Source organism: Stegastes partitus, unplaced genomic scaffold (genome assembly GCF_000690725.1).
Source record: "Stegastes partitus isolate 25-593 unplaced genomic scaffold, Stegastes_partitus-1.0.2 Scaffold1342, whole genome shotgun sequence".
Taxonomy (NCBI): Eukaryota; Metazoa; Chordata; class Actinopteri; family Pomacentridae; genus Stegastes; species Stegastes partitus.
In genome coordinates, this window is record NW_007579073.1 from 147,705 (window position 1) to 169,086 (window position 21,382).

Below are 21,382 nucleotides of genomic sequence, written 5' to 3' on the forward strand. Positions count from 1 at the left end.
TGTGTTGCTGTAGCGTGGCCAGAATCTGTTTAGGTGTCAACCCTCTGAGAACTTTTTGACAAAAATACGAATATAGCACAACTGTAGACAAAGTGGAAGCCGATCTTTCTCAAAAATCTTTTAAAATTTCCTTTAAAAAAACACTTTGTCAAAGACAGACATACAGCGACTCAGCTGATCTTTAGTTTGTTTTTCTTGTGTAAAGACTTTTTGTTGTTTTTTTTTTTTTTTGCATTGCCAGAATCTCTTTGTGCTTTTAAATGATGCGTGGTGGACAACACAGTGCGACCAACCGGACCACTCAGGGAATGGAGCTGTGACACCAGGAAGCTGTGGCCTCTCAGATTGGAATAACGTGACACACACTGGCCAGATAGCGCAGGTTTTTTTCAGTTATTTGTCTGTTTTTATACAGTGAATTCCTTTTTTTCTTCTCAAAAGGAAACAAAACATGAATAAAAAATGCTACAACACGTTCCTAATGAGCACACACACACACACGTGTGGCATTAAAAAATAAAATAAAATCAACTGGGTATAGCTGCACAGTTCAAAAGTGTCACCGCGGGGCGAGAGGGCGCGGCGGCGGCGTCCCCCTGCATCCCGCCGTGTCTTCGGGTTTTAACCTCTTTCAGTCAATCTGCGCTGGCGAATGAAAATTGTACAAGAGGAAGAAGAGAAAGGGAGTGCATCTTTGTGTTTATCAAGTACTGAGCGACCGCCGTGGGTTCTCAGGGAAACTGCAGGCAGTCAGAAAAGTCTGTGTGTCTGAATCGCCTCAGTTGTTCTCGAAGAGCGATAGAAGGTCATCGTTGCTATTGCTGGGGAGGTCTGGGGGGTCCAGGTACGACAACAGTTCATCTGGGTTAGCCAGCTCTGGAAGAAGCTGCAAAGCAGAAGAGATGTGCTTAGACATCCAGGTAACCTCCACATGTTCTCATTAATTTGAAAACTCTTTCGAGGGACTCACGTCTAAAGATGGCTCAGGCATGTCCGACCCTGCTTGGCTGTCCAAACTGCTGGAGGGGTTGAAGGTCAGGTCGCTGTGGGGATGGTTGTTGGGGCCGGGCTGCTGCTGCTGCTGTTGCTGCTGCTGCTGCTGTTGCTGCTGCTGCTGTTGCTGAGGAGGTGGAGCTTGTCGTGAGGGCTGAGGAGGCCCGCTGTGGTGTAGCTGCTGCCCTGATTGGCTCCCAGGGTGTGGAGACGCATGTAAACTCTGCTGCAATGGACCGTGTGACTGGTCGTTGCCGGCAGAATGAGGTATCTGTAAGGAGAGAGAGAGGGCGGGAAAATGTTCAGAACAGAACTCTCACATGTTTAAATCTAATATTCTGACAATAGCTTTCTATGATTAATGAACTAATCACTCATCTGTCAGAAAAACAGATTCATGTGACACTTGTTGCTTGTTTTGTGAGCAAAATCAAAATAAGTTCCAGTTTAAAATCTTCTGAACTCCAAAACTTGCCGTTAAGTTTGAATATTATGGTGTTTTGGAAAAAAATGGAAAAGAAAAACAAACAAAATGAAGCATTCATCAGAGCCAGAAACTGTAAAAACATAAAGAATTGTTGGATTTTCAGTTTTCAGATGGTACTTGAACTACTCATCTGTGAATCTAAAAAACTTCAATCAAGAAAATTCATCAAAATTCTGTTTCTTAATGCAAACGAGAAGCTTTCAGCAACTCGTCTGCAACCAGCAGTCAGATGACCAACATGTCGGGACTTGAACGGGGCTGAGCTGCAGGCTGTGCACTAAAGAATGCACAGAAAATATTAATGTAAGCAGTGACACATCTTTAGCGCGTAGAGTCACCTTATTTTTCCAAACCTTTACAACACCTGTGGACACTTTGGGAAAATGGTAAACATAAGAGAACAGAGCAGACTGATGCCACTCTGTTAGCAGCTAAACCACTAGCCTGGCTCTGTCCAGGTTTTCCATGCAACCAGTGGAGACTCCAAGAAGTTGCTGGTCTCAGTTTAGAGGTGCTGGTACAAGGGTTTTATTACCTTTGTTTGCACAGAGCAGGATAGCTCCCAAACTTTATGCTAAGCTAAGCTAACTGACATATTTTGCACACTTTTATAAAGAGTGAAACAACAAAGTGAAACACAAAAGCTGTAAATATCTGCTTAAATAATGCAATGAGAAGATAGAACATATAGAAACAAACCAACGGCAGCGACAACAAAAATGAACAAAGACAAAAAGACGCTGGTAAAGCAGAGTCAACAGACGGGGGACGGCGGGAGAACTCACTGAGTCAGGCATGTTGTGGGACAGTGGCTTGTCTTGTGCCATCAGGCTGTTGGGCATGTCGGGTGGGTGCGACAGCGTCGGACCGTGCATGAAGTCGTTCATCGACGTACCACCGGGGGTGCCGTGAGGGAAATCAAAGTTCCCGTGACCTTGGTAGCTGTTGCCTGGACACAACAAATATGAAACTATAAATACACGAGTGCATTTCCTACAGGTACTTGAAGCTTTCTGTAGATCGTCACCTTTGTTTTTTTAAAGAATGTGAGAATAAAGTACCTTGGCTGCCGTATTCGCTGTTGTTGCCTCCTTGCCCAGATGGTAACGACGGGTACGGTGACGGTCCAGGGCCGAGCTGAGCGATCATCTCCATCACGTTGGGCATAATCATCTGACTGGGACTCATCGTCTTAAACCTCTTGGCCAGCGGTCCATCTGGATCCTCCTTGATGTGGATGTCAGATTTGATCGCCACCGGCCGCCAACTACACGTCGGGTCGATCGTCACCTCCTCAAACTCCGAGCTGGTGAAATAAAGATGAACTCAAACGGTTAAGACACAAAGAACGTAAGAGAACACACGTATGCATTTTAAATGTCTGCTCGACCTACTTTTGAATGGCGTTCAGTATACCCCACATGTACTGGTCCACCTCGAGGCCTTCTAACAACGCTGTTTTACTGACAGGAGAAGACGGAAAACTGTTATGACGGCTTATAAAACGCTGAGAAAGGCAATAAAGTGGACTACAGCTAAAACTATAAGGAGGGCATGTATGGTTCAGTTTGTAAAGTGAGTTAACTTACTTGCATACAGGACATCGCCATGTGCCCCGCTCACAGTTCAGTTGTAAATAGGACTCCAAATCAAAACACTGCAGGAAGAAGAAAACAAATCCCGCTTACTATCCAGTAAATATGTTAGTGCATCCATCAGATTGTACCACTTGTGTCTCCTCGTGCGACGGTCTACCTGAACGTGTTTGCAGTCGTGTCCTCTCGCTGGAAGCTGTATTCGCCGGAAGGTGATCGGACATTTGAGAGAAACCTTGATCGCCGTCTGCTCCACGCCGTCCTCTCCGTTCAGCGTGGCGTTGCCCGATGACGCTGCTACGCTGCTGAAGTTCCTCTTAACTATGAGGCAGAAGAAGAAACAGTGTGTAAGCGAGGACTCAGACCAACCAGGGTGTGGAGGTGTACAGTGTGGCTCGTGTGGATACCTTTGGTAATGCAGTGCTCTGCAGGCAGAAGCCTCTTCTTTAGCAAACCCTGGAGGACAGAACGCACCGACGGCCTGTGGACCAGCTGCAGCACGAACAAGTGCGACTGTGGAAAGAAACATCACGTCAGCATCACAAACATCCTATGAAGGTTGTGTACACCTGTTTGCTTCTGTTCTGGAGATCAGTGTACTCACACAGCAGCAGGCAGTGACTGTGATCTGGATCGTGTTCCTTCCTGGCTGGCATACGTGTTTCAAGTGCAGGGGTTTGTGGGAGGTCTTGTTGTCGCCCCGCTCGATGGTGAGCGGCGTGGCGTTGACGCTGACTTGGACCGACGCCGGCCAGTTGGTGTTCATCTGACGGTCTTCGTGGTGGTAGCACTTAAACTGCAGCTCCAGGTCCGACCTGCACAGAGCAGCAAACCAAGAAGGAATGTAAAAGCTGCAGCAGTGGCAGGAGGGTGAACTGAGGACGATGTGATCTCTCAGGCAAAATCCAAACATGGAGCCTCCTGATAAACTGTGGATATGAGTGTGGCTTGTTTGCCTTTCTCTCTTACAATCACTGTAACCATTAAAAAAGGATTAAAGAAACTGCCGTCCCCACTTCTAATGTTATTTCTACCCACAAGCCATCCTGCATATGAAAACTCCTATTATCGAGCCAGAGAATATATTATTGTAGATTTGTGCCTACAATGTGAAAAACCAGCTGTTTCAAAGGACACAACTGTCAAAAGGAGTTCGCTGGAGCGGGAGAAAATGAACACAAGGATAACATAACGCTGTATGATGAATCAGCACATTATGTCTCACCTCCACATGAGTGTCTGGTGTACAGAGGGCCGTAAGTGGAAGACATGGTTGCTGACAGCCAGGTTGTGCTCTAGCCTGAAGGGCTCCAGGACGACCCCGTCCCGCACTGGGAACGTCAGGCGCAGCTCCTCGTTATGGTTGGCTGCGTTAGCGGAGAAGAACCAACGTCAGCTTTATCAAAACCTTCAAAAGGCCAAAGAAGTTCGTTTTCATTTCTGTTTTATTTACTGACCCGGAGGGGGAGGGAGAGCAGTGATATTTGGTTTGATGTCAGGAGGGAAGGGCGGCTTCACGTCCTGGTTTGGCGACAGGTATGGAGGGATGTTGCTGCCAGGGGTCATTGGAGGGGTGGGGTTGCCTGGCACTGGGGAGTGTGGGTAGTTACCCACTGGTCTGGGAGGCTACACAGAAGAAAACTCATGAGTAAATCAAATATTCACGAGACTATAAACAGCAGTCCAAGGAGTCTGACAATGGAATAAAACAACACTGGAAGAAAGATGGACTCACCCCATTCATGTTGCCCTGGTTGTACTGATATCCACTCCCAGAGAAGTTGTTTGTTTGGCCATTGAAAGGTGGCTCTTGCTGCAATTTGATAAAAAATACATTTTTATTTGTAAAAATCATTTCATCTGGTGTGACACCCCCTTGAGCAACTCTATCTGCTTCAGGGGCAACACAGTGTTGCTATGACCTAAGCTTCCTAACAAGCCGATATATGTGAAAAGGCAACATTTCCCCTCGTGGGATCAAATAATGGCATCTAGAAATCACATTTTTACTGAACAGCCTCCACACCTTATAGTACTGGCCCATGGCGCCGCTGGGTGGTGGGTACTGGCCCTGCAGCTGCTGTCCTGGCATCCTCTGGCCGGGGTAGTTCGGGGATGGCAGCGGCCTGGAGGCGTTGGGCGTGGGGTACTGCCCCTGCTGGTTCGGGAACTGGCTGTTTGGTCCATACTGCTGCCCACCATAGTTTGGCTGTAGATGTAGTGATGACAGCATTATTTAACATACAGCAACCAAGCTAAACACCGGCTGTGTTGAACTGGCATCCACTCACCTCCCCTGGGTAGGGTCTTTTCATGCCCTGCATGCCCATGCCCTGAGGCCGGGGCCCCGCATAGCCTTGCTGGGGCATCCTTTGGCCGTGGGCCCCGAAAGGCCCCATGCCTTGGCCCCTGGGTTGGTTCATTCCCATCGGGGGTCCGCTCATGTTGGATGCACTCATGCCCGTGCCCATGTTTCCAGGGAGGGATGGAGGGCCGCGGGGTCCTGGCTGGTTCATGAACTGGCTGTTGTACGCCTGGTTTGGTCCCATCTGGAAAGAGGAACTCATCTGGAAGACAAAATGGGTTCAATCAGCCATCTCAGACATTACTGTCAATGCTGCAAATTTTCCATTGAAACGAGCCTATTATAGATCACAAAAGACTAAAATCTGTGAGCAACAGACAAAAAGGGTTATAACATCTGAAAAAAAATTCACTGTCTGCGAGCTTTTGTTGTAGCTAAATGTGCTATTTGACTCCATTACTTCTTTGTCTAATTATCCTCCCAACAATGATTTTGCCTTGTTCAACAATAAATCTAATTTCACTTTTCTCGTACTATTGTTGGTCCCGAAAGCACAGAAACTAAAAGCAAAGTCAGTGAGCATAAAACAGACTCATAAGCAGTGTGTGATGTGCACATGAATGCAACCGTTTCCTCCATGCTACCGGTCGTGTGCTTGGTCTTACCGGCCCGTATTGGTTCATGTCCTTGTTCTGGGTTTCCTGCAGGGCGGCTACGGTTGCCGTGGCGGTGGCAGTTGCGGTGGCAGCGGCAGCAGCGACTGCAGCGGCGGCGGCGGCAGCGGCAGGTTGAGTGAAGTCTGAGGGAGGACGGGAGTGTGGAGGGATGCCCATTCCACCGGGTCCAGCGTTCGGCCCTCCAGGGTAACTGTGACGATACAACATAATAAGTTACTCCACATCTTTGTGCGAGAAGAGAGAAATCATTTTAACTCAAGTTGCTGCAGAGACACTTTTTTTTAAAATCACTGCAAACACGAGTGCTTGTCCACTCACTTGCCACCAAAGCCTCCTCCTCCAGGGTAGTTGGGTCGCCCGTACATGCCCTGCTGCATGTATCCCTGATTGGAGTTGCCCTTGTTGGGGAACTGCTGCTGTGGACCGGGGAACTGAGGAGAGTTCATACCTGGATTGCTTCCAGACATACCCGAGCCCATAGGGTTACCGCCAGGGTTCATGGGATTGCTGTTGTTGGCCATGGGATTCCCCAACACCTGTAGGACACAGAATCAACCACACAGGTGAATGTTTAAGCTCTTTGAGGTTCGACTCACAATCAGAACAGAGGTCTGTGTGGCACAGAAATACAAGAAAGTGCAGCTGCAATTTTAAAAGACATATTAGGTGTTAAATCTGGGAACTCCACTGGATGTGACTCTGAGCTTTTTTTTGTGGGGAACAACTTCAGTCATTTGAGATTCTTCTGCTCACACTAGCATCACTTGTAAAGGTCATCTGATGTCATCAAATTACTCTACATACATGTGCAGTATACCCTACAGCCATCAGTACATTAAAGGAATTCACAAAATTATCTGAGCAGTTTGCATTTTAGTGAAAGTATTTCGCTCCTCCAGTGGCATCAGAGTCGCTTTGCTTTGTAAAAATTAATATTAATGTCATTCCTTTAATTTGGTAATGACCCAATAAATTAAAATTATATTAGTCTTGAAATAAACAACTCCTTATGTTCATACCCTTGTTAACGAAAAGGATGTATTACAGATTACATCATCATTACCTTCATACTGTAGTGGATTAATGTGTCAGTTTTAATCCACAATTATGCCACTTAGTCAAAAGCTTTGAAACTAACCAAGACATTTTCCTTCAAAGATAACTATTATAGAAATTAATGTCTCTGATGTCCATGAAGGTATCTCCTGAAGTCTCCTCCTGACAAACCTCTCGCAGCAGCATTGAAAAATTACATTTGGATGCGGTCGACTGGGACGCATGTTTCCTCCCTCAGACAGGTGGGAAGGTCTCACCTGGCTCTGTGAAGTGTTGGTCACGCCCCAGACGGTGGTCACCACGGACACTGAACCTGGAGGCTGATTGGTGTTTTGTTGCCAGGGAACTGAGTCGTAGGGAAAAGACCCATCTCTGCAGGGACAGACGACAACAAATGTTTACCATGTGCAACGGTGCACTCACGATGAGCATTTGCCGAATGCAAAAGCATTTTCTTCCTCTCAAAATGCACACATTGTAATTATGGACGCTGCGCATATGCATACGACGGACTGACGCACTGTTTGTCACCATCGTCTGCGCTACAAGCAGTTTGTCTGGCAGTTTGTCTCGCCACTGATCCATAAGGAACACTGGGCTTCACATGGAGAGGAAGGGCTTTCCCCAAGGGCCCGGTCTGTCTGTTCACACAGCCGACACACACAAACACAGCATCGCACACAAGCCAAAAAGCACAGCAGTGCGAACACTGACCCGTGTGAGAGGCTGGGCTTCATGGAACTCATGGGAGGCTGCATGGGCACTTTTCCCGGAGGCTCGTTCTGCCTGTTCTTCTGGTGACGGAGAAGGAGGAGGCGTCCCAGCTCCTCGCACCACGAGGACAGAAGGGCTGGAAAGGGAACACAGGAAAGAGCATATCAGGTGCTGTTGGGACACCTGTGTGAAATAGCTGCAGAGGTAATATCCCCCCACTGCAAGCACTTCAAAAACAAACAAAAAGCTGATTACGTGAGAGGACGGAAGGCAGATGAAACAAGTCGGGAACAGAAAGCTTCTGAGCAAAACTGGACATAAAATTGAAAAGCAATGGCCTGACTGACAAAACGATTGTGCATAAAAATAAATGTGCATAAAACTGTGCTGTGCAGGGTACCTCCAGAACCAAACAGACAAACAGCACGGCACGTCACATACAGATGCAACAGGATTAAACATCCTACTGGTCATTCAATTAATTAAAAAGACTTGTTTAGATGAACCGTTTAAAGCTCCTTTACATTTTTTTTTATTTCCAGCAAGAGACTTGTTTTGCTTGTCGTGAGGTTTCTTAATCATGTAACAGTCGAATAAACAAACGGAGTGGAAGAACAAGACGCAGGTTAAATGTACGACACGGCTCGTATTTAGAGTTTGCATTGAATGCTGCACATGCGCTCATAAACACACATCATCACACTTATGTCATTGCACAAATAGACATTTCCAACACACATGTACATGCAAAATAACACTTGTGCCGTCTATGTTATCTCTTCTGTTGTTTTAATCTGATTCTATTCAACCATCGTGTTTGTTGTCTAGTTTAAAAGGCTAACTATGGACACAAATGACCTAAATCTGAGCTTCCCAGAATATTCTGCATCTAGCAAATCCCTCTCACAGTACAAAACAAAAGGATGCAACTTCATGCTGCAACATCAACCACCAGCTGAACTCCAGCATGTCACTGCTGCTCACAGCCACTAGGGTTCACTCTGGGCCCGCGGATGAAGCCCCAGTCCTCCCCTGCTCCCCACCTACCTACCTACCGCTCGCTTAGGTGGCTACCACAGAGTGCGTTTGATCGAATCATATGCTTTTCATCTGCAGTGCATGTGTTTGTACTGTGCCAACTACAAAAGACTCACTTTTCCCTTTTTCTCTCTCTCCCTCTCGCTTCCTCTGCCGCCTTTCGAGCCTCTCCTCTGCAGCGTCAGAGGAGAAAGGGAATGTGGATTCAATCAAAGAGCAGGGCAGCCACCTCCTCTTATGATTCACAGCACTTCTAGGCTGAGCAGAGGGAGCGGGAGGGGAGGGTGAAACGGAGCGCTCGGTGATTTTCAGCTGCGGTTCCTCGCAAAAAAAAAAAAAAGAAAAGAAAGAAAGCCACGTCAATACGACCACAGACAGTGCAGGCTGTGGTCATATTGGGGGCTGATGGGGAGGGAGGAACAAACAAAAGCTCCTGACTCCCATCACAAACATGGCAACCCGGAGATGTGACCACACCACGGCTGCTTGCAAACAAGCTTAGTGACACAGATAAAGGGAAGACAGTGCAGTGGCTTATAATAACACACACAGAGTGGGCAGGATAAATGGGACACAAGATGTCCTCTGCCGAAATTTCCGAGGACAAAACTGGGTTTCTGCATCGGCACACAAACACACACACCTTCCTCAGTCAGAGCTCTGCACCCCAAAAGGCACCTCCTATCCTTTCATTTGAACACTGAGCACACCAGCCTCGCTCTGTGTAAAGATGAGGGCTGGAATACAAAAGACATGTACAGATGGTGCCAGCAGTCTCCCTGCCTCTCCCTCGCCCTCCCCTCCTGCTCCTTTAAAAGCAGCACGGGGCTCAGGCACAGAGGCAGCTGGGTTTTTCCTCCTTCCCACCCGCTCATGCTCCCTCGCTTTTTCTCTCCTCCTCCTCCTCCTCCTCCTCCTCCCCTCCTCCAACCCTTTTCCTCCCTCCTGTTCTTGGCAAGGCAGGTGCCAGGAGACAGGCTGTGCTGTTCCTCCGGAGAATTGATCCGACTTCACCGCGGCTGCGCTTTGGTTGACAGGAAACAAAAAAAAAAGAAGAAGAAGATAGGCCGCTCAGGTGCACTTAAAAACATCAGGTGAAAGGCACAGATTCCTAAGTTACCTCTAATTAAACACAAGCGGATCCGAGCATGGCTAATGGGTTTACAAGTTTCGCATCTATGTTCGAATGTCCTGCAGTGTTTTTTAGCAGCACCCTCCCTCTCGCCTCAGACTCCCTTCTGATGGAGAGAGTTTTCAATTCAAGGGCCTGGCGACCAGCCAGCGTGTTACAGCTCAATTAGGTCCCATTATTCTCCTCCAACAAGGGGTAACTTGCACTTCTTCTATGTTGATAAACATGTCTCCACAATTTATCCCCTCGCTGTGCCACCGTGAGGCCGTCTGGCTACAGCCGACGGTATCCTGGTTTCACACCGAGGCTGACATCAACAGCCGCAGGACAAAAACAACACCAGCGTTTGAGCCGAGCACAGATATGACAATATATAGGCTGACTGAGAGAAGGGAAAAAGGAGGAGGAGGAGGAGGAGGAGGAGGAGGAGGCAACAGTGCCGCCACTTAAAGAAGAATTATTCTACCCCACCATTAGATGAAGGGCTTATCGCCACACAAAATTACCACCTCCACTGAGCGCCAACCTGTTTAAAGGAGAGGCACTGTCATTGACTCAGAGGATAAACTTCAGGTTTCATATGACAGGAGGAGGAACAGCCAACCTCCTCCTCCACCCAAACATCTCAGGACAGTGCAGATGATGAGCACAAAGGGATTACTGTTTCTCCTCTCCTCCCACAGACGGCCCTTCAATAGACTCATCTGTTTCCCTCCAAGAGAAGAGCCAAAAACTGGAGATAATCGTCTCAGGTGTAGCCCTTCCAAAATCTCAAAGACCACTCTGGAGCGAATCAAACCGCCGTTTTCGTGCTGCGGAGCATCTTTCTGCCGTGTTTACATTGGTCTCCCTGGCGGCGGTGAGCCTCTGTCTTCCATAAGGAGAGGAGGCTATCCTGTTTGCCTTGTAGATGGTCCCGGGGGGCGGCCCGGCTGAGTCTGAGCCGTATTGATATTCTGGTGCTCAGCTGCCCGGCCTGATGGTCAACCATGGTGAAGGGCGGTGAGCGCATCTGCTGGGACTAGATGGGTGGCTCAGTGACTGGGGCCTGCAGCTTCCAGCTTCGCTCGCTGTCATAAAGCCCCGGGGAGATATGACAAATGACACGGACTGCATCCCTGACAGTTGTTCAATGTTCTTCCCAATGATAATGCTCCCCCCACCCCACCTTTCACCGCACATACAGACGGGAGGCAGACAGATAAACTGCGCTGATTAAACGCTGTGATTCAGTCTCCGTTTTGCTCTCCTGATAGAAGAGGGGCCTTCGGGTTTAGGGTCACTTCACTCAGATGACAAAGAACAGATTTTTTTCACTTACCTGCCGTTAGGTTTGGCTGGATGTGAATCTTAATTCCAAAAAAATCTCCAGGAATGTGTGATTCCAGAGAATTTTTATATATATATTTTTTGAATAGTTGACTTGATCAGTTTGCAGCAGAGTTCCTGGCAATAAGGAGGCGTGTTGGGATTTTACAGCAGCTACAGTATTTAGGCCAAGTAACTGTGCTGTGGCTGACGTACGCCTCCTCAAAAATGTATCTGTAAGGTATACAGAGAGCCAACGTGAACATGCTGCTTCTAAGAAAACCTCTTTGAAATTCTCTCAATTTGTCACATGGCTTGTTTTACATGTTACGTGTTCTTCTGTGCTTACAAAGGAACAGGCATTAAAGTTTAGCTCAGAAAAGGCAAACAAAAAATGCATTGAACTACTTGGGCTATGCTGAATGTGACAGCAGATCATATATAAAAGATGGTTGGAAAGTGAAGCCAACACTGAACTGCCTCAAACTTCTTTCCAGCGGCCACCAGGGGGCGACTCCTCTGGCTGGAAAAGAAGTCTGATTGTACAGAAGCCTGAGAGAAAACTACCCGACTTCTCACTTGACTTGTTACCTCAGTAAACACTTTGCTAATGAGTCTATGGTCTCAAGCTCAAGTTCCAGGACTCCTTCTATGCAGCATGATGTTCATTTAGTAAATTCTGGTCCCATTTAGAGCAAAACGGACAATAAAGTGGGGTTCGTTTTAGGGCTGATTGACGAATCAAAACTATAGTGTCAACAAGTTCTGAGTCACACACATCCCTCGTTTGTTTTCTGGTTTGAAAAGATCAAGATGGAAAAAAGTGAATGACAAACTGGAAAAACAGCAGATCCACAAACCAACAGACTACATCCCTTTTTTATAAACACTCTGTGGTCGTCCATCTTTTATAATATGGTGTAGACTAGCTGTGACTTTGTGTTTGTAAAACCTTAAAAATGATCCCAAATGGTTCCAGAAGGTCTCAGATGACACCGATCTGAACTCACGGCTTCCGTTTAAGTTCTTGTGATTTCTTGCAGAACTGGTGTCACAAAGTAAGAAGTGAGGCACCAGCGATGTTAACGCACTTACTGTGATGATGCAGGCTAACAACAATACATGTGTTTACCGTGTCACTGGTGCTATTGCTGCTAGAAAGTCTCATGACGACCTTCAAGTCAGAACGCTTGCTGTAGGCATCAACACAAGAGACTCCTTCAGTCCACTGCGTCAACTATAAATACAGCCGACCAAAGGAATGGTCCCTGTGGACCATCTGAAGTAAAGAGGACAGTGTTCAAGATTATTTTTCTGAACTTTAGACACCACAAGTGACAAGGTGCTGGTGGAACAACTGGTGGGAGAGGATAACCCTACAAACATGACAAGCACTAAGGTCACCTCCATACTCGCTGCCTCCTGCACAACATTTTTCTCTCCTCTTTGTCTTTTTGCTTCTCTATCTCCCCTTTTGCCTCCGTTTCCTGGCAGGACGCTGCAGGGGAGGCAGCAGGTAAGGCAGATGCCAAGAGCTCTTATGATTCTTGTCCGTCTCCCCCCTCTCGTCTCCCCCTTTCCTCCCCCTCGTTCTGCTCTGTATCTAACAGACACCTGCTCCCTTGTCAGCCCTGGACTCCCACCTGGCATCGTCCCACATGGCTCGGTCACTAACGTCCGCACAAACATACAATACACATCCTGTCATGCCATCATCAGCAGAGCCTCCTCGTTTATTCCCGCACTAAGCGCAGCGATGAAGTCCAATTTCTGCTGTCGTAAAGAATCATGACCCCCAAACGGCTTGTTTGAAGACATTTAGCCAGAAGGGCTGAAAGGAGAACAAAGACCATGAGCAAACTAACAAGAGCAGCTCTAGTGGGCTGCACTCTTTAGTTTCTGAGGGAGCTCTATTCACATTCTGGTCCTCCGTCCCTCCCTCCTCTCTGTCTCTGCCCAGAAAGGTCTGAATGGACACAAGCCTCCTGCAGGCCAAAGTCAATTAAAATAAGAGAGAGTCTAGGGAGCCCCAGTATCCCTGGTTACTGAAAGCACCTCAGAGGCCACGCAAAACAGACACGTTTAGTTTTAGCCAAAGAATTCCTCGCTTATGTAGGTTTCCCAGAACTGTAAAACTCTGGGATTTCCCTCACAATATATGGAAAACTACACACATAAGTAGTTGTTGCTGATGGAGGCCCAGCCAGCGCCAAGTCATCCAGCGTAAACTCCTGGCTGGATCGTAAATCATCTCCCACTCCCGCCTGACACGGACACGGTCGCCACACAGCCACGGATGCCCGCCTGGCAGCCTTCAAACCTCTCTTTGTCTTCACACAGATGCCACGAATTATTCATCGACGCCAATTTGATGATGAAATGGAAGCGACACGTCCATCAGGCGGGCTTTTTTTTTTTTTTTCCTCCTCGCCAGCGAGAAGTTCTAACAGGTTACGGTCCCGTCACCACATGACAGGCCAGAATCGTGTTCGTTTTTCATCCATGTCGGGATAATTAGGTGGAAGCTCACAGGTGTAACGCACGCTACACGGTTTACCCTGGCGACTCCTGACAGGGAAATTCAAACGAGGTGTTGTAGAACCGAGCCTGTAAACTGATTTCATTAGCTCGTACTAAGATCTTAAAGTCGGGTGACTCGCTTTGTGAGTTGAGCTGATGAAGTGGAAGGATGTGTGACGTGGGAACATGTGAATGTCATGGCTGCTATGTGGCTTACTGGGTTCAAATGCATCTGTAGCTAAAAAAAACAACAACAACAACCAAAACAACACAATGAATGTTTCGCAGTGCAGCAGCTGTATTGTGGATTGAAAGTATTAACAGTTATAAAACAGCCTGTCTATCTAGGCCAGACAACTGCCTCCTGTCTGCACCTCATCTTTGTCTGCTGCCTTTTCTTTTTTTCTGACATTATTTCCTCTGCCGCTCTCTCTCTGGGAAGTCAGTGATATTGGAGTCTTGTCAATGAGTACTTAGGCCCGTTGCCTCACGGGGAGCCAGACTTGCTGGCTAGGTTTTATGGCCCATTTCAGAGCTGCCCCGGCTTAAATACAGCCTCCTGCTGGCCACATGGCCGCAATGTCGTGCCATGTCCATCCGGCGAAGAGAAGAGGGGGGGGACGGCTGGACTAGTGCCAAAAAGGTTTTAGTGAGGCCACGAGCATATGTGTCCATGTGGAAGGAGGCAGCACGAGGAGAAGAAGAAAACACCACAGATTTGATGTTTCTGGGTTGCTGTTGTGACATCCTGCTTCCCACCCATGCTGCTGTAATGACTTATTCAAACATCACAATGAAAACATGCAGCTCAACACTTTGTGATGTAAATACGTCGCATCTAAACACATAAAAGAAAAAAAATAAATCCTGAATAAAAGTCAACAGTGTCAAAGATAAGACGTTTATCTTCAAATAAAATCTGTGCTCCCAGATTTCAGATAAGGATTATATTGTATTTCTTTAAAGAAATCCACTTAGGACTCTCTGAATGCCAACTGGAACAAGGCACAATATGTGACGCAACCTCCACATGATTCATGCAGATCTCATCACCGTGACTGTCGTTTCTTGGTCGTGGCTACACAGAAACCAACCTTCGCGCTAAGCAGGCCAGTGTTTTAAAAGATAATCTCTCTTGGCACATGCAACAAATCTCTTCATTAAAAACAGGGCATGCCATTCAGTGTCTCTGTGCGGCACGAAGGTGGAACTCTACAGCATCTCGCCTCCTGCTGAGAATTAATTCCTTGTGCATTAAAGCCAAACAGCTCCCCAGACCGGCGTTCAATCCTCAGTCTGTTACTGTACGTCGCTCGCTGCTGCTGCTGCATTAAGCTGATTGGGAGAAAAACTCCCTCCAAACCTACATCTTTGTGTCTTAATTCAGGAGCTGGAAATCTGGCAGCAGTGACTCAAAGTGTCTGAGGTTGAGTTTCAAAGGACTGCACCAGCGGTTTCCTGCATTTACTGGGAATCATGGGAACTTCATGGTACATTGTGCAAAACATGACCACACAGCGCTTTAGTTGGTTTTTTCCCACTTCAATTAACTTTGTACTGAAAAAAAAAAAAAGGCAGCAGGCTGAGAAAATCTGAGACTCATCTGTCAGAGTCCTGTTATCACTGTGTGGAGATGAAGTTTATTATTATGTTTATGATTTGACTTTTATCTCCTTTAACTTGATTATAAAGTTTAATGCAACTTTTCGAGGTCTTACAGGCGCTATGTAAATAAACATTATCAGACTAACTGTTCCTCAGTAACATTACGCTAACGTTTAAAAACTGAACAGCAACAGCTTTTGTTGTGAAGGAGCCACAACCTGAAGATGATGAAAGATGAAAGGAGGGAATTTTCTTCATTCGATACGAAATCAGGCAAAGTATTTTACCTCTGACGAGACAAATCGACACTAAAAGTGAACCCCGGCTGTCGGACTCGTGACCCTTTCACCTGACCGAGCTGCAAACTGCCCCACCGCCGAGTGTTTTTAACCACACACCTCTCCAACCAGATTATCAGATGAGCAGACCTGCAAAGAAGCAGCTTACAGGAGCCAGACTGTTTCCCCGAGCAATAGGCTGCTATTAACGAAGGCCCAGCCTTAAGCCCTTGTCTACAATGATACTAATTAGGCACGGAGCAGATGTGCCCGGAGTAGTGCCCACCTCGGGGTGCTGGGCAGGGCCGGTAGTGTCACGGCTGCATGCGCTGGTGGCTGATTCACCTGTGACCTTTTCACAGTGGGCCTGGGGTCAAAGCCTCTTTAGAAATACAGCAGAAACAGACACTGGAGGAACCCGGGTCTGGTCCTGGCACCCCTCTAGGCTCATTAGAGACATCCATATGTGCAACAGCTCCGGATTTGAATAAAAAAAGCTCCCTTATGATAAACACTCAGGCCAAGTGGAAACAATGGAACTCAAATCTGATCCGAGCTGAGATTATTCCTGAACCGGAGCGTTTCTGAGCCTGAGGTGGACTTCAGAAAATCATCTGTTCACATTTCTCCCTTTATTTTCTACGTATTCATCTCATTGCTTCAGATTGGATCCTACAGCAATTTCATCACGTTTTAATTAATTTTATTTTGCATGTAATGTATTTTAATTTGTTTTATAGAGCTCAGTTAATCATTAGTAGTCAATTAGGGGAAAAAACAACCAACTTAGGTCATTAAGGACAAAAATGTCCACATCCAAAACAAAACCAAAGAAAAAGTTATATATTAATATTCTTTTACTTTTAATAACTTATCTATTTTAATCTACATCAGTCCTGATCATAACTAACAAATATTAATTCATTTTTGCGATTTCAACCCTTTAAATGTTTGTTTACAGGATGCCACGGCCATTTTTTTTAAATGAAAAAAAAAGTAGAAATGATGTATTTTCCATACAAGAAGTGCAAAATTGAAAATCATTTATTTATAACCACAGTCTGGAACGTGTCAGTGATTAACAACAACACTGTCTGTGATAAATTATTATGCTTTAAGGTTAAAAATAAAATTACACTCAGGACCTTAAACGTCCTCATGGGTGCGTGAGACTAAAGTTACTGAGTAGAAATAATAAGATGTCTATCATATGCTAATAATATCATTTGATGGCCCATATTTCGTCATTCCAGCGTTCTGTATGTGTCTCAGCGCTGAAACTCTGTGGCGTGTTTACCGCCTTCAGACTGCCGTGTTCTCATGTACGCTTGTTTCCTCACAGCAGTCATTAAAGTTTCATCACATCAGCCTGATGTAAGCTCTGTTCACAGCTCTTCCTCTGGTGTATAATTAACAACCGAGTCAAGAGGGACAAGAGATAAATTTATGATGGGTTGAATGAACAGCCAAGAACATGAGTTTGAACCATGGTGCAAGCAGGGATGGTGGAACAACATGTGCGACATGCTTCGTACGGTAAGAAGTCTGACAGACAACACAACAGCAGCCATGTAGCTTTAATTCTAAACCATCAACCAAAGGAAAATAAAATAAAATAAAATAAAAGCAGATCAGTCCACGTTACAGCATGTCGACACAGTCCGATGTGGGATGCGAGGACTGGGATGAGGATGAATGATTGATTGGATTCAGCCGATGTGTTATGAGTTTCCTGTGCAGTACTTCAACAAACAGCAAGTACCTGAGTCAGACTGACACCTCCTGCAGCAGTTGGTTTCTGTAGGGTTCAAATTTTACATTTTACTGGACTTTTACAGACATTTCTACCATATTCAGTCAATGACAGACACTTGATCAGCTCACTTCTTCTAACCTGCGACGTAAACGGATGCTTGAGAAATATTTTAGGGTGCAATTCACAGAAAAAAAAAGAGAATAACTAAACAGACTGTGTTTGAAATGAGCAGAAATCGTTCCTGGCTGTCACATCATGTCATTCCTGCCTGACTGTCAGAAGCAAACATTTAAAAGAAACGTCGTTCCTTCAGGAGGAAGCTCCTCCTGCTGCAGATAAAGTGAAGAGCTTTCCACACGGGTCTGATCACAAATTAGGATCAAATAACACGCTGACGTCTGCGTTTGGCTTCTCTCGTTTGTTCAATAACAAGTAGGCGGCGGCCCGTGTGTCCCGCTGTCACGTGAGGAGGGAAATCCACCCACAGGTACACCTGGTATCGCCATGCAGATACTAAACTCATCAAACTAAACTCAGCGTATCTGGAGTTCATGGACCTAAAACTTTAACATGTATGATCCTCTACACTGATTGGCTGGTCGTACGTCCTCTAATATCATATTTAAAGAGCAGTTTTGCAGTTTGCATGAAACATTGATATGCTCAGTTAGTTCTTGTCGTGCTGAGAGGAACAGAAAATTCTTCAAAGAGTCCAAGTTTAACCTGAATACTGTACAACATCACTGACTTTAACACCGAATCATTCAACCCTCTGACCCCGTAACCGGCCGATCCACGCGACGCTATCTTCAAAAAACAAACAAAAAACCCCCAAACAGAAAGAATCATTGGATGTTCAGCTTTCCGACAGTCATTTAACGAACCATCTGCGACGCTTTGTTCTGGCGTAAAACCAGTTCTGAGCTTAAAATCCTAATATTTCATCACATTTTTATTAACTAGACTCTGCAAAAATCTGTAATAAAAATGTCGGAGCTTCTGTGCTGAACTGCAGGCTGTGTTTCCACAGAGCAGACAGGAGACCAGCAGGAAAATGAATCTGAAATGCAAGCAGTGAAATATTAATAGAGTCACAGGTATTGGTAACACCTGTGGGCACGTGGGAAAAAAAGTACTTATTCTTTTTTAAATGATGTACGACAGACTTTTGAGTCGTCTGTACTTCTAGCTGTGGTTGTTCTGTTTCCATAGAGGTGCAGGACTTTATATTAAAGTGAAAAATGAGCCCACAGTGATTAAAAATGTGAGCAAAGAATGCACAGAAGCTGCTTGAGGTCCGGAGGGTTAACCTAAACATGGACCTGGTTGGCAGGTCGAGCTGCTGTGCTTACTTTAATATCATACTGGAAGAACAAATGTGCAACTGACACGCATAGTTAGAAAAGGATGCTTATTTGTCCACTTGTCACACTGAGATGAAGATGAAAACTGTTCCAATAGTCATCATTCAGCCGAATGCCACTGAGGTCAGCCTGCGTTAGCGTATCAGCTTCATCCTCATCGCGTTCTGAGTTTGATTCGATGATCACGACTCAACGAGAGCCGTAAACAAACTGCGCCCTGTAATTACTTACAGTTGACGTTCTCTCATTAAAGTAATGCGAAAAGTGGCAGCACGTTCGGCGAGCACGCCAACGCCGTCAGCCGTCGGCGGCGTGCTGCTGCATGCTGTTATTGTGACTACTGAGAAACTTCAAAGAAAAAGGTCAGTGCAATTTCACAACTTGGTGGGAGAAAGAAAAAAACACGTCCAATACAGAGAACAAGAGATTCATTGAAGCTGACAAAACAACAGTAATGAATAGTTGGAACTGCAGCGAGCTGCTCAGCTAGCCAGACAAATCTTTACCAACGCCGCCTGTTGCAAAACCTCTTTTGTCTTAGCATGTTGGGAGCCGTCCCACCGACACGTTTTTGTTTTTTTTAGGAAAAAACGATTTGAATAATTGCCTAAACCGGGACTTTACTGTACAGCTAAACAAAACCCTCCTTGGAGAGAAAACAAAGTGAACAATAAACAGCCCGACATCCCAGAATATAATGTTCTGCTGGGGTCAACAGGAGGAGGCGCTGCGCCAGCTGAATTTCTCGCATAACAGAAACTTGAGTTTGCAGTTTGCTCCACTTAGTTAAGCCTGGATTTAATTGGTGACACACAATCCTGGCTAAAAAAAAAACTGTAGCGTAATCCGCTGCTCTGGTCTGTATGTTGGCTGTGATATAAGCAACGAGCCGCTAAATACGAAGCTACAGGAGGAGAAACTTTGAAGATCAAGAGGATTTTTATGGAAATTTGCTCCTATTCAAAAGAGTCGAACCTGAAGTTTGTCCTGGTCTGATGTGAAACCAGTGAATTCCTTCATGGGGGGAATCAGTGAGAGTCTGGCTGGTATTGCACTGTGTGGCACCGGAGGGGGGAGCGAGGGAGTGGGTGTGATAAACTGCCAAGAGTCTTGTGGAAAACGGCGCCTCAAGTAGGTCAGAGCAACTCAGAGAGATAATCAAGGCCATTTTGACCCCTTCTGTGTGAGCTGTAAGTGGGTCAAATGCAGCAGTCAGCTGTTGCAGCTCCATCACGCGGGGCGCTGCGAGGCACTCGTCATACAGTCAAACCCCATTCCGTTAGTTTAAGGCATGGCAGGGCGCCCGCCTGCACCCACCAATGCAGGAATCAATCCTCCATCTGCCCCCCGAGGGGTGAAATAACGTGAAGTTCCTCTCAGCAGCAGCAGCAGCAGATCCACCTTCCCTCTTGTCACTGAATACACCCCCTGCAAACACAACCCTCTTTATCTGTTGTCTCCTCCTTTTGACAGCTCACAGCTTTGCAGCTCTGTCCTATTCACAAAGACTCCTCCTCGGTGCCTCCACCTCCTCCTCCTCCTCCTCCTCCAACCCTCCGAGTCTAAAATGCCACCCGCATTTCAACCAGACTAACTCCGGCGATGTCCCTGCTTATTTCTCACTCTTCACTAAACAGAGAGGGGGGAGAAGGAGGAGAGAAAAAAAAAAGGGAACCCATGTGTCTAGAAACACTTCTGAGCATGAATCTGCAACAGCAGAACAAAGGCGACACAGGGCAGCCTTAATCTCTGCACTACTGAAGCCAGCAGCTATTTTAAAGCTCTTTCTCTGCTCCATCCCTCCTCCTCCTCCTCCTCCTCCCACCTTCCTCTCCTCTCCATAACATTCTTCCTCCCCCTCCCTGCCTCCCTGCCTCCCTCTCTCTTCCCCCTTCGTTTCCCTCTCGGTGTCTCAGGGCAGCAGCTCCTCTGTTTTCCTCTCTCCTCGCTCCCTGCGTGTCCAGTGGCTGACTGCACAATACACATCAATTATTCATGGCTGCTCTCTCTCCGTTTCGCAGGCAAAACCAATCACAGATGGAGTCATTGCTAATGGGCTCCTGCTGTACTTGCCACCGGCTTCTTTGCACTCAAGCAACAAATACCCCAGAGACAATGAGAGGAAAAAACAGGAATAAGCTGTTAAAAAAAAAAAAGAAAAAGGGAAGGAAACTCCGTGCAGCAGCAGCAGCAGCAGCAGCAGCAGCAGCAACAAGGAGAGGAAGAAGAAGAAAACACACAGAGACAGGTACGTATCGGCACGAATAATTCAGCCAGAAATAAATAAATATGAAGAGCCGGCTTTCTGCAGCACGACAAGGGTTAAAGAGAGGGAGAGAGGGGGGAGAGAGGGGGAGACAGAGGGAGAGGGGGGTGGGAGGACAGGCAGACGGGGGAGAGAAGAGAGAGAGAGAGAACCAAATGCTTATCTCCTCACCTCGGATGTATGCAGCTGTTATTGATGTATCTCCTTTTTCTGTCTAGTGATCCATTGCTTGCTCTCCCAATACACACATCACACAGAAGCAGCCACAGCCACTTCGCCAGAAGGGAG

At 46.4% G+C, this 21,382-nt stretch overlaps 1 protein-coding gene across 2 annotated transcripts in view; it reads right to left on the reverse strand.

Annotated features, from left to right (window-relative positions):
* Positions 1-455: 455 nt before the first annotated feature.
* LOC103369868 (zinc finger MIZ domain-containing protein 1) overlaps positions 456-21,382 on the reverse strand; it is a 36,984-nt gene continuing 16,057 nt past the window's right edge. The window contains exons 1-19 of one of the 2 annotated variants that reach the window (XM_008298709.1): positions 21,266-21,351; positions 7,828-7,963; positions 7,371-7,485; positions 6,376-6,593; positions 6,046-6,247; positions 5,367-5,642; positions 5,102-5,284; positions 4,811-4,888; positions 4,533-4,701; positions 4,301-4,442; positions 3,680-3,890; positions 3,483-3,588; positions 3,236-3,396; positions 3,070-3,137; positions 2,875-2,943; positions 2,542-2,786; positions 2,266-2,429; positions 971-1,264; positions 456-886 (exon numbers count right to left, since the gene is read on the reverse strand). In XM_008298709.1, the coding sequence (XP_008296931.1) occupies positions 779-886; positions 971-1,264; positions 2,266-2,429; positions 2,542-2,786; positions 2,875-2,943; positions 3,070-3,137; positions 3,236-3,396; positions 3,483-3,588; positions 3,680-3,890; positions 4,301-4,442; positions 4,533-4,701; positions 4,811-4,888; positions 5,102-5,284; positions 5,367-5,642; positions 6,046-6,247; positions 6,376-6,593; positions 7,371-7,485; positions 7,828-7,871 (2,853 nt within the window). In that variant the 5' untranslated portion in view covers positions 7,872-7,963; positions 21,266-21,351 and the 3' untranslated portion in view covers positions 456-778. Of the gene's footprint in view, positions 887-970; positions 1,265-2,265; positions 2,430-2,541; positions 2,787-2,874; positions 2,944-3,069; positions 3,138-3,235; positions 3,397-3,482; positions 3,589-3,679; positions 3,891-4,300; positions 4,443-4,532; positions 4,702-4,810; positions 4,889-5,101; positions 5,285-5,366; positions 5,643-6,045; positions 6,248-6,375; positions 6,594-7,370; positions 7,486-7,827; positions 7,964-21,265; positions 21,352-21,382 lie in introns of those variants that run through there. The other variant, XM_008298708.1, reaches the window with a different exon arrangement.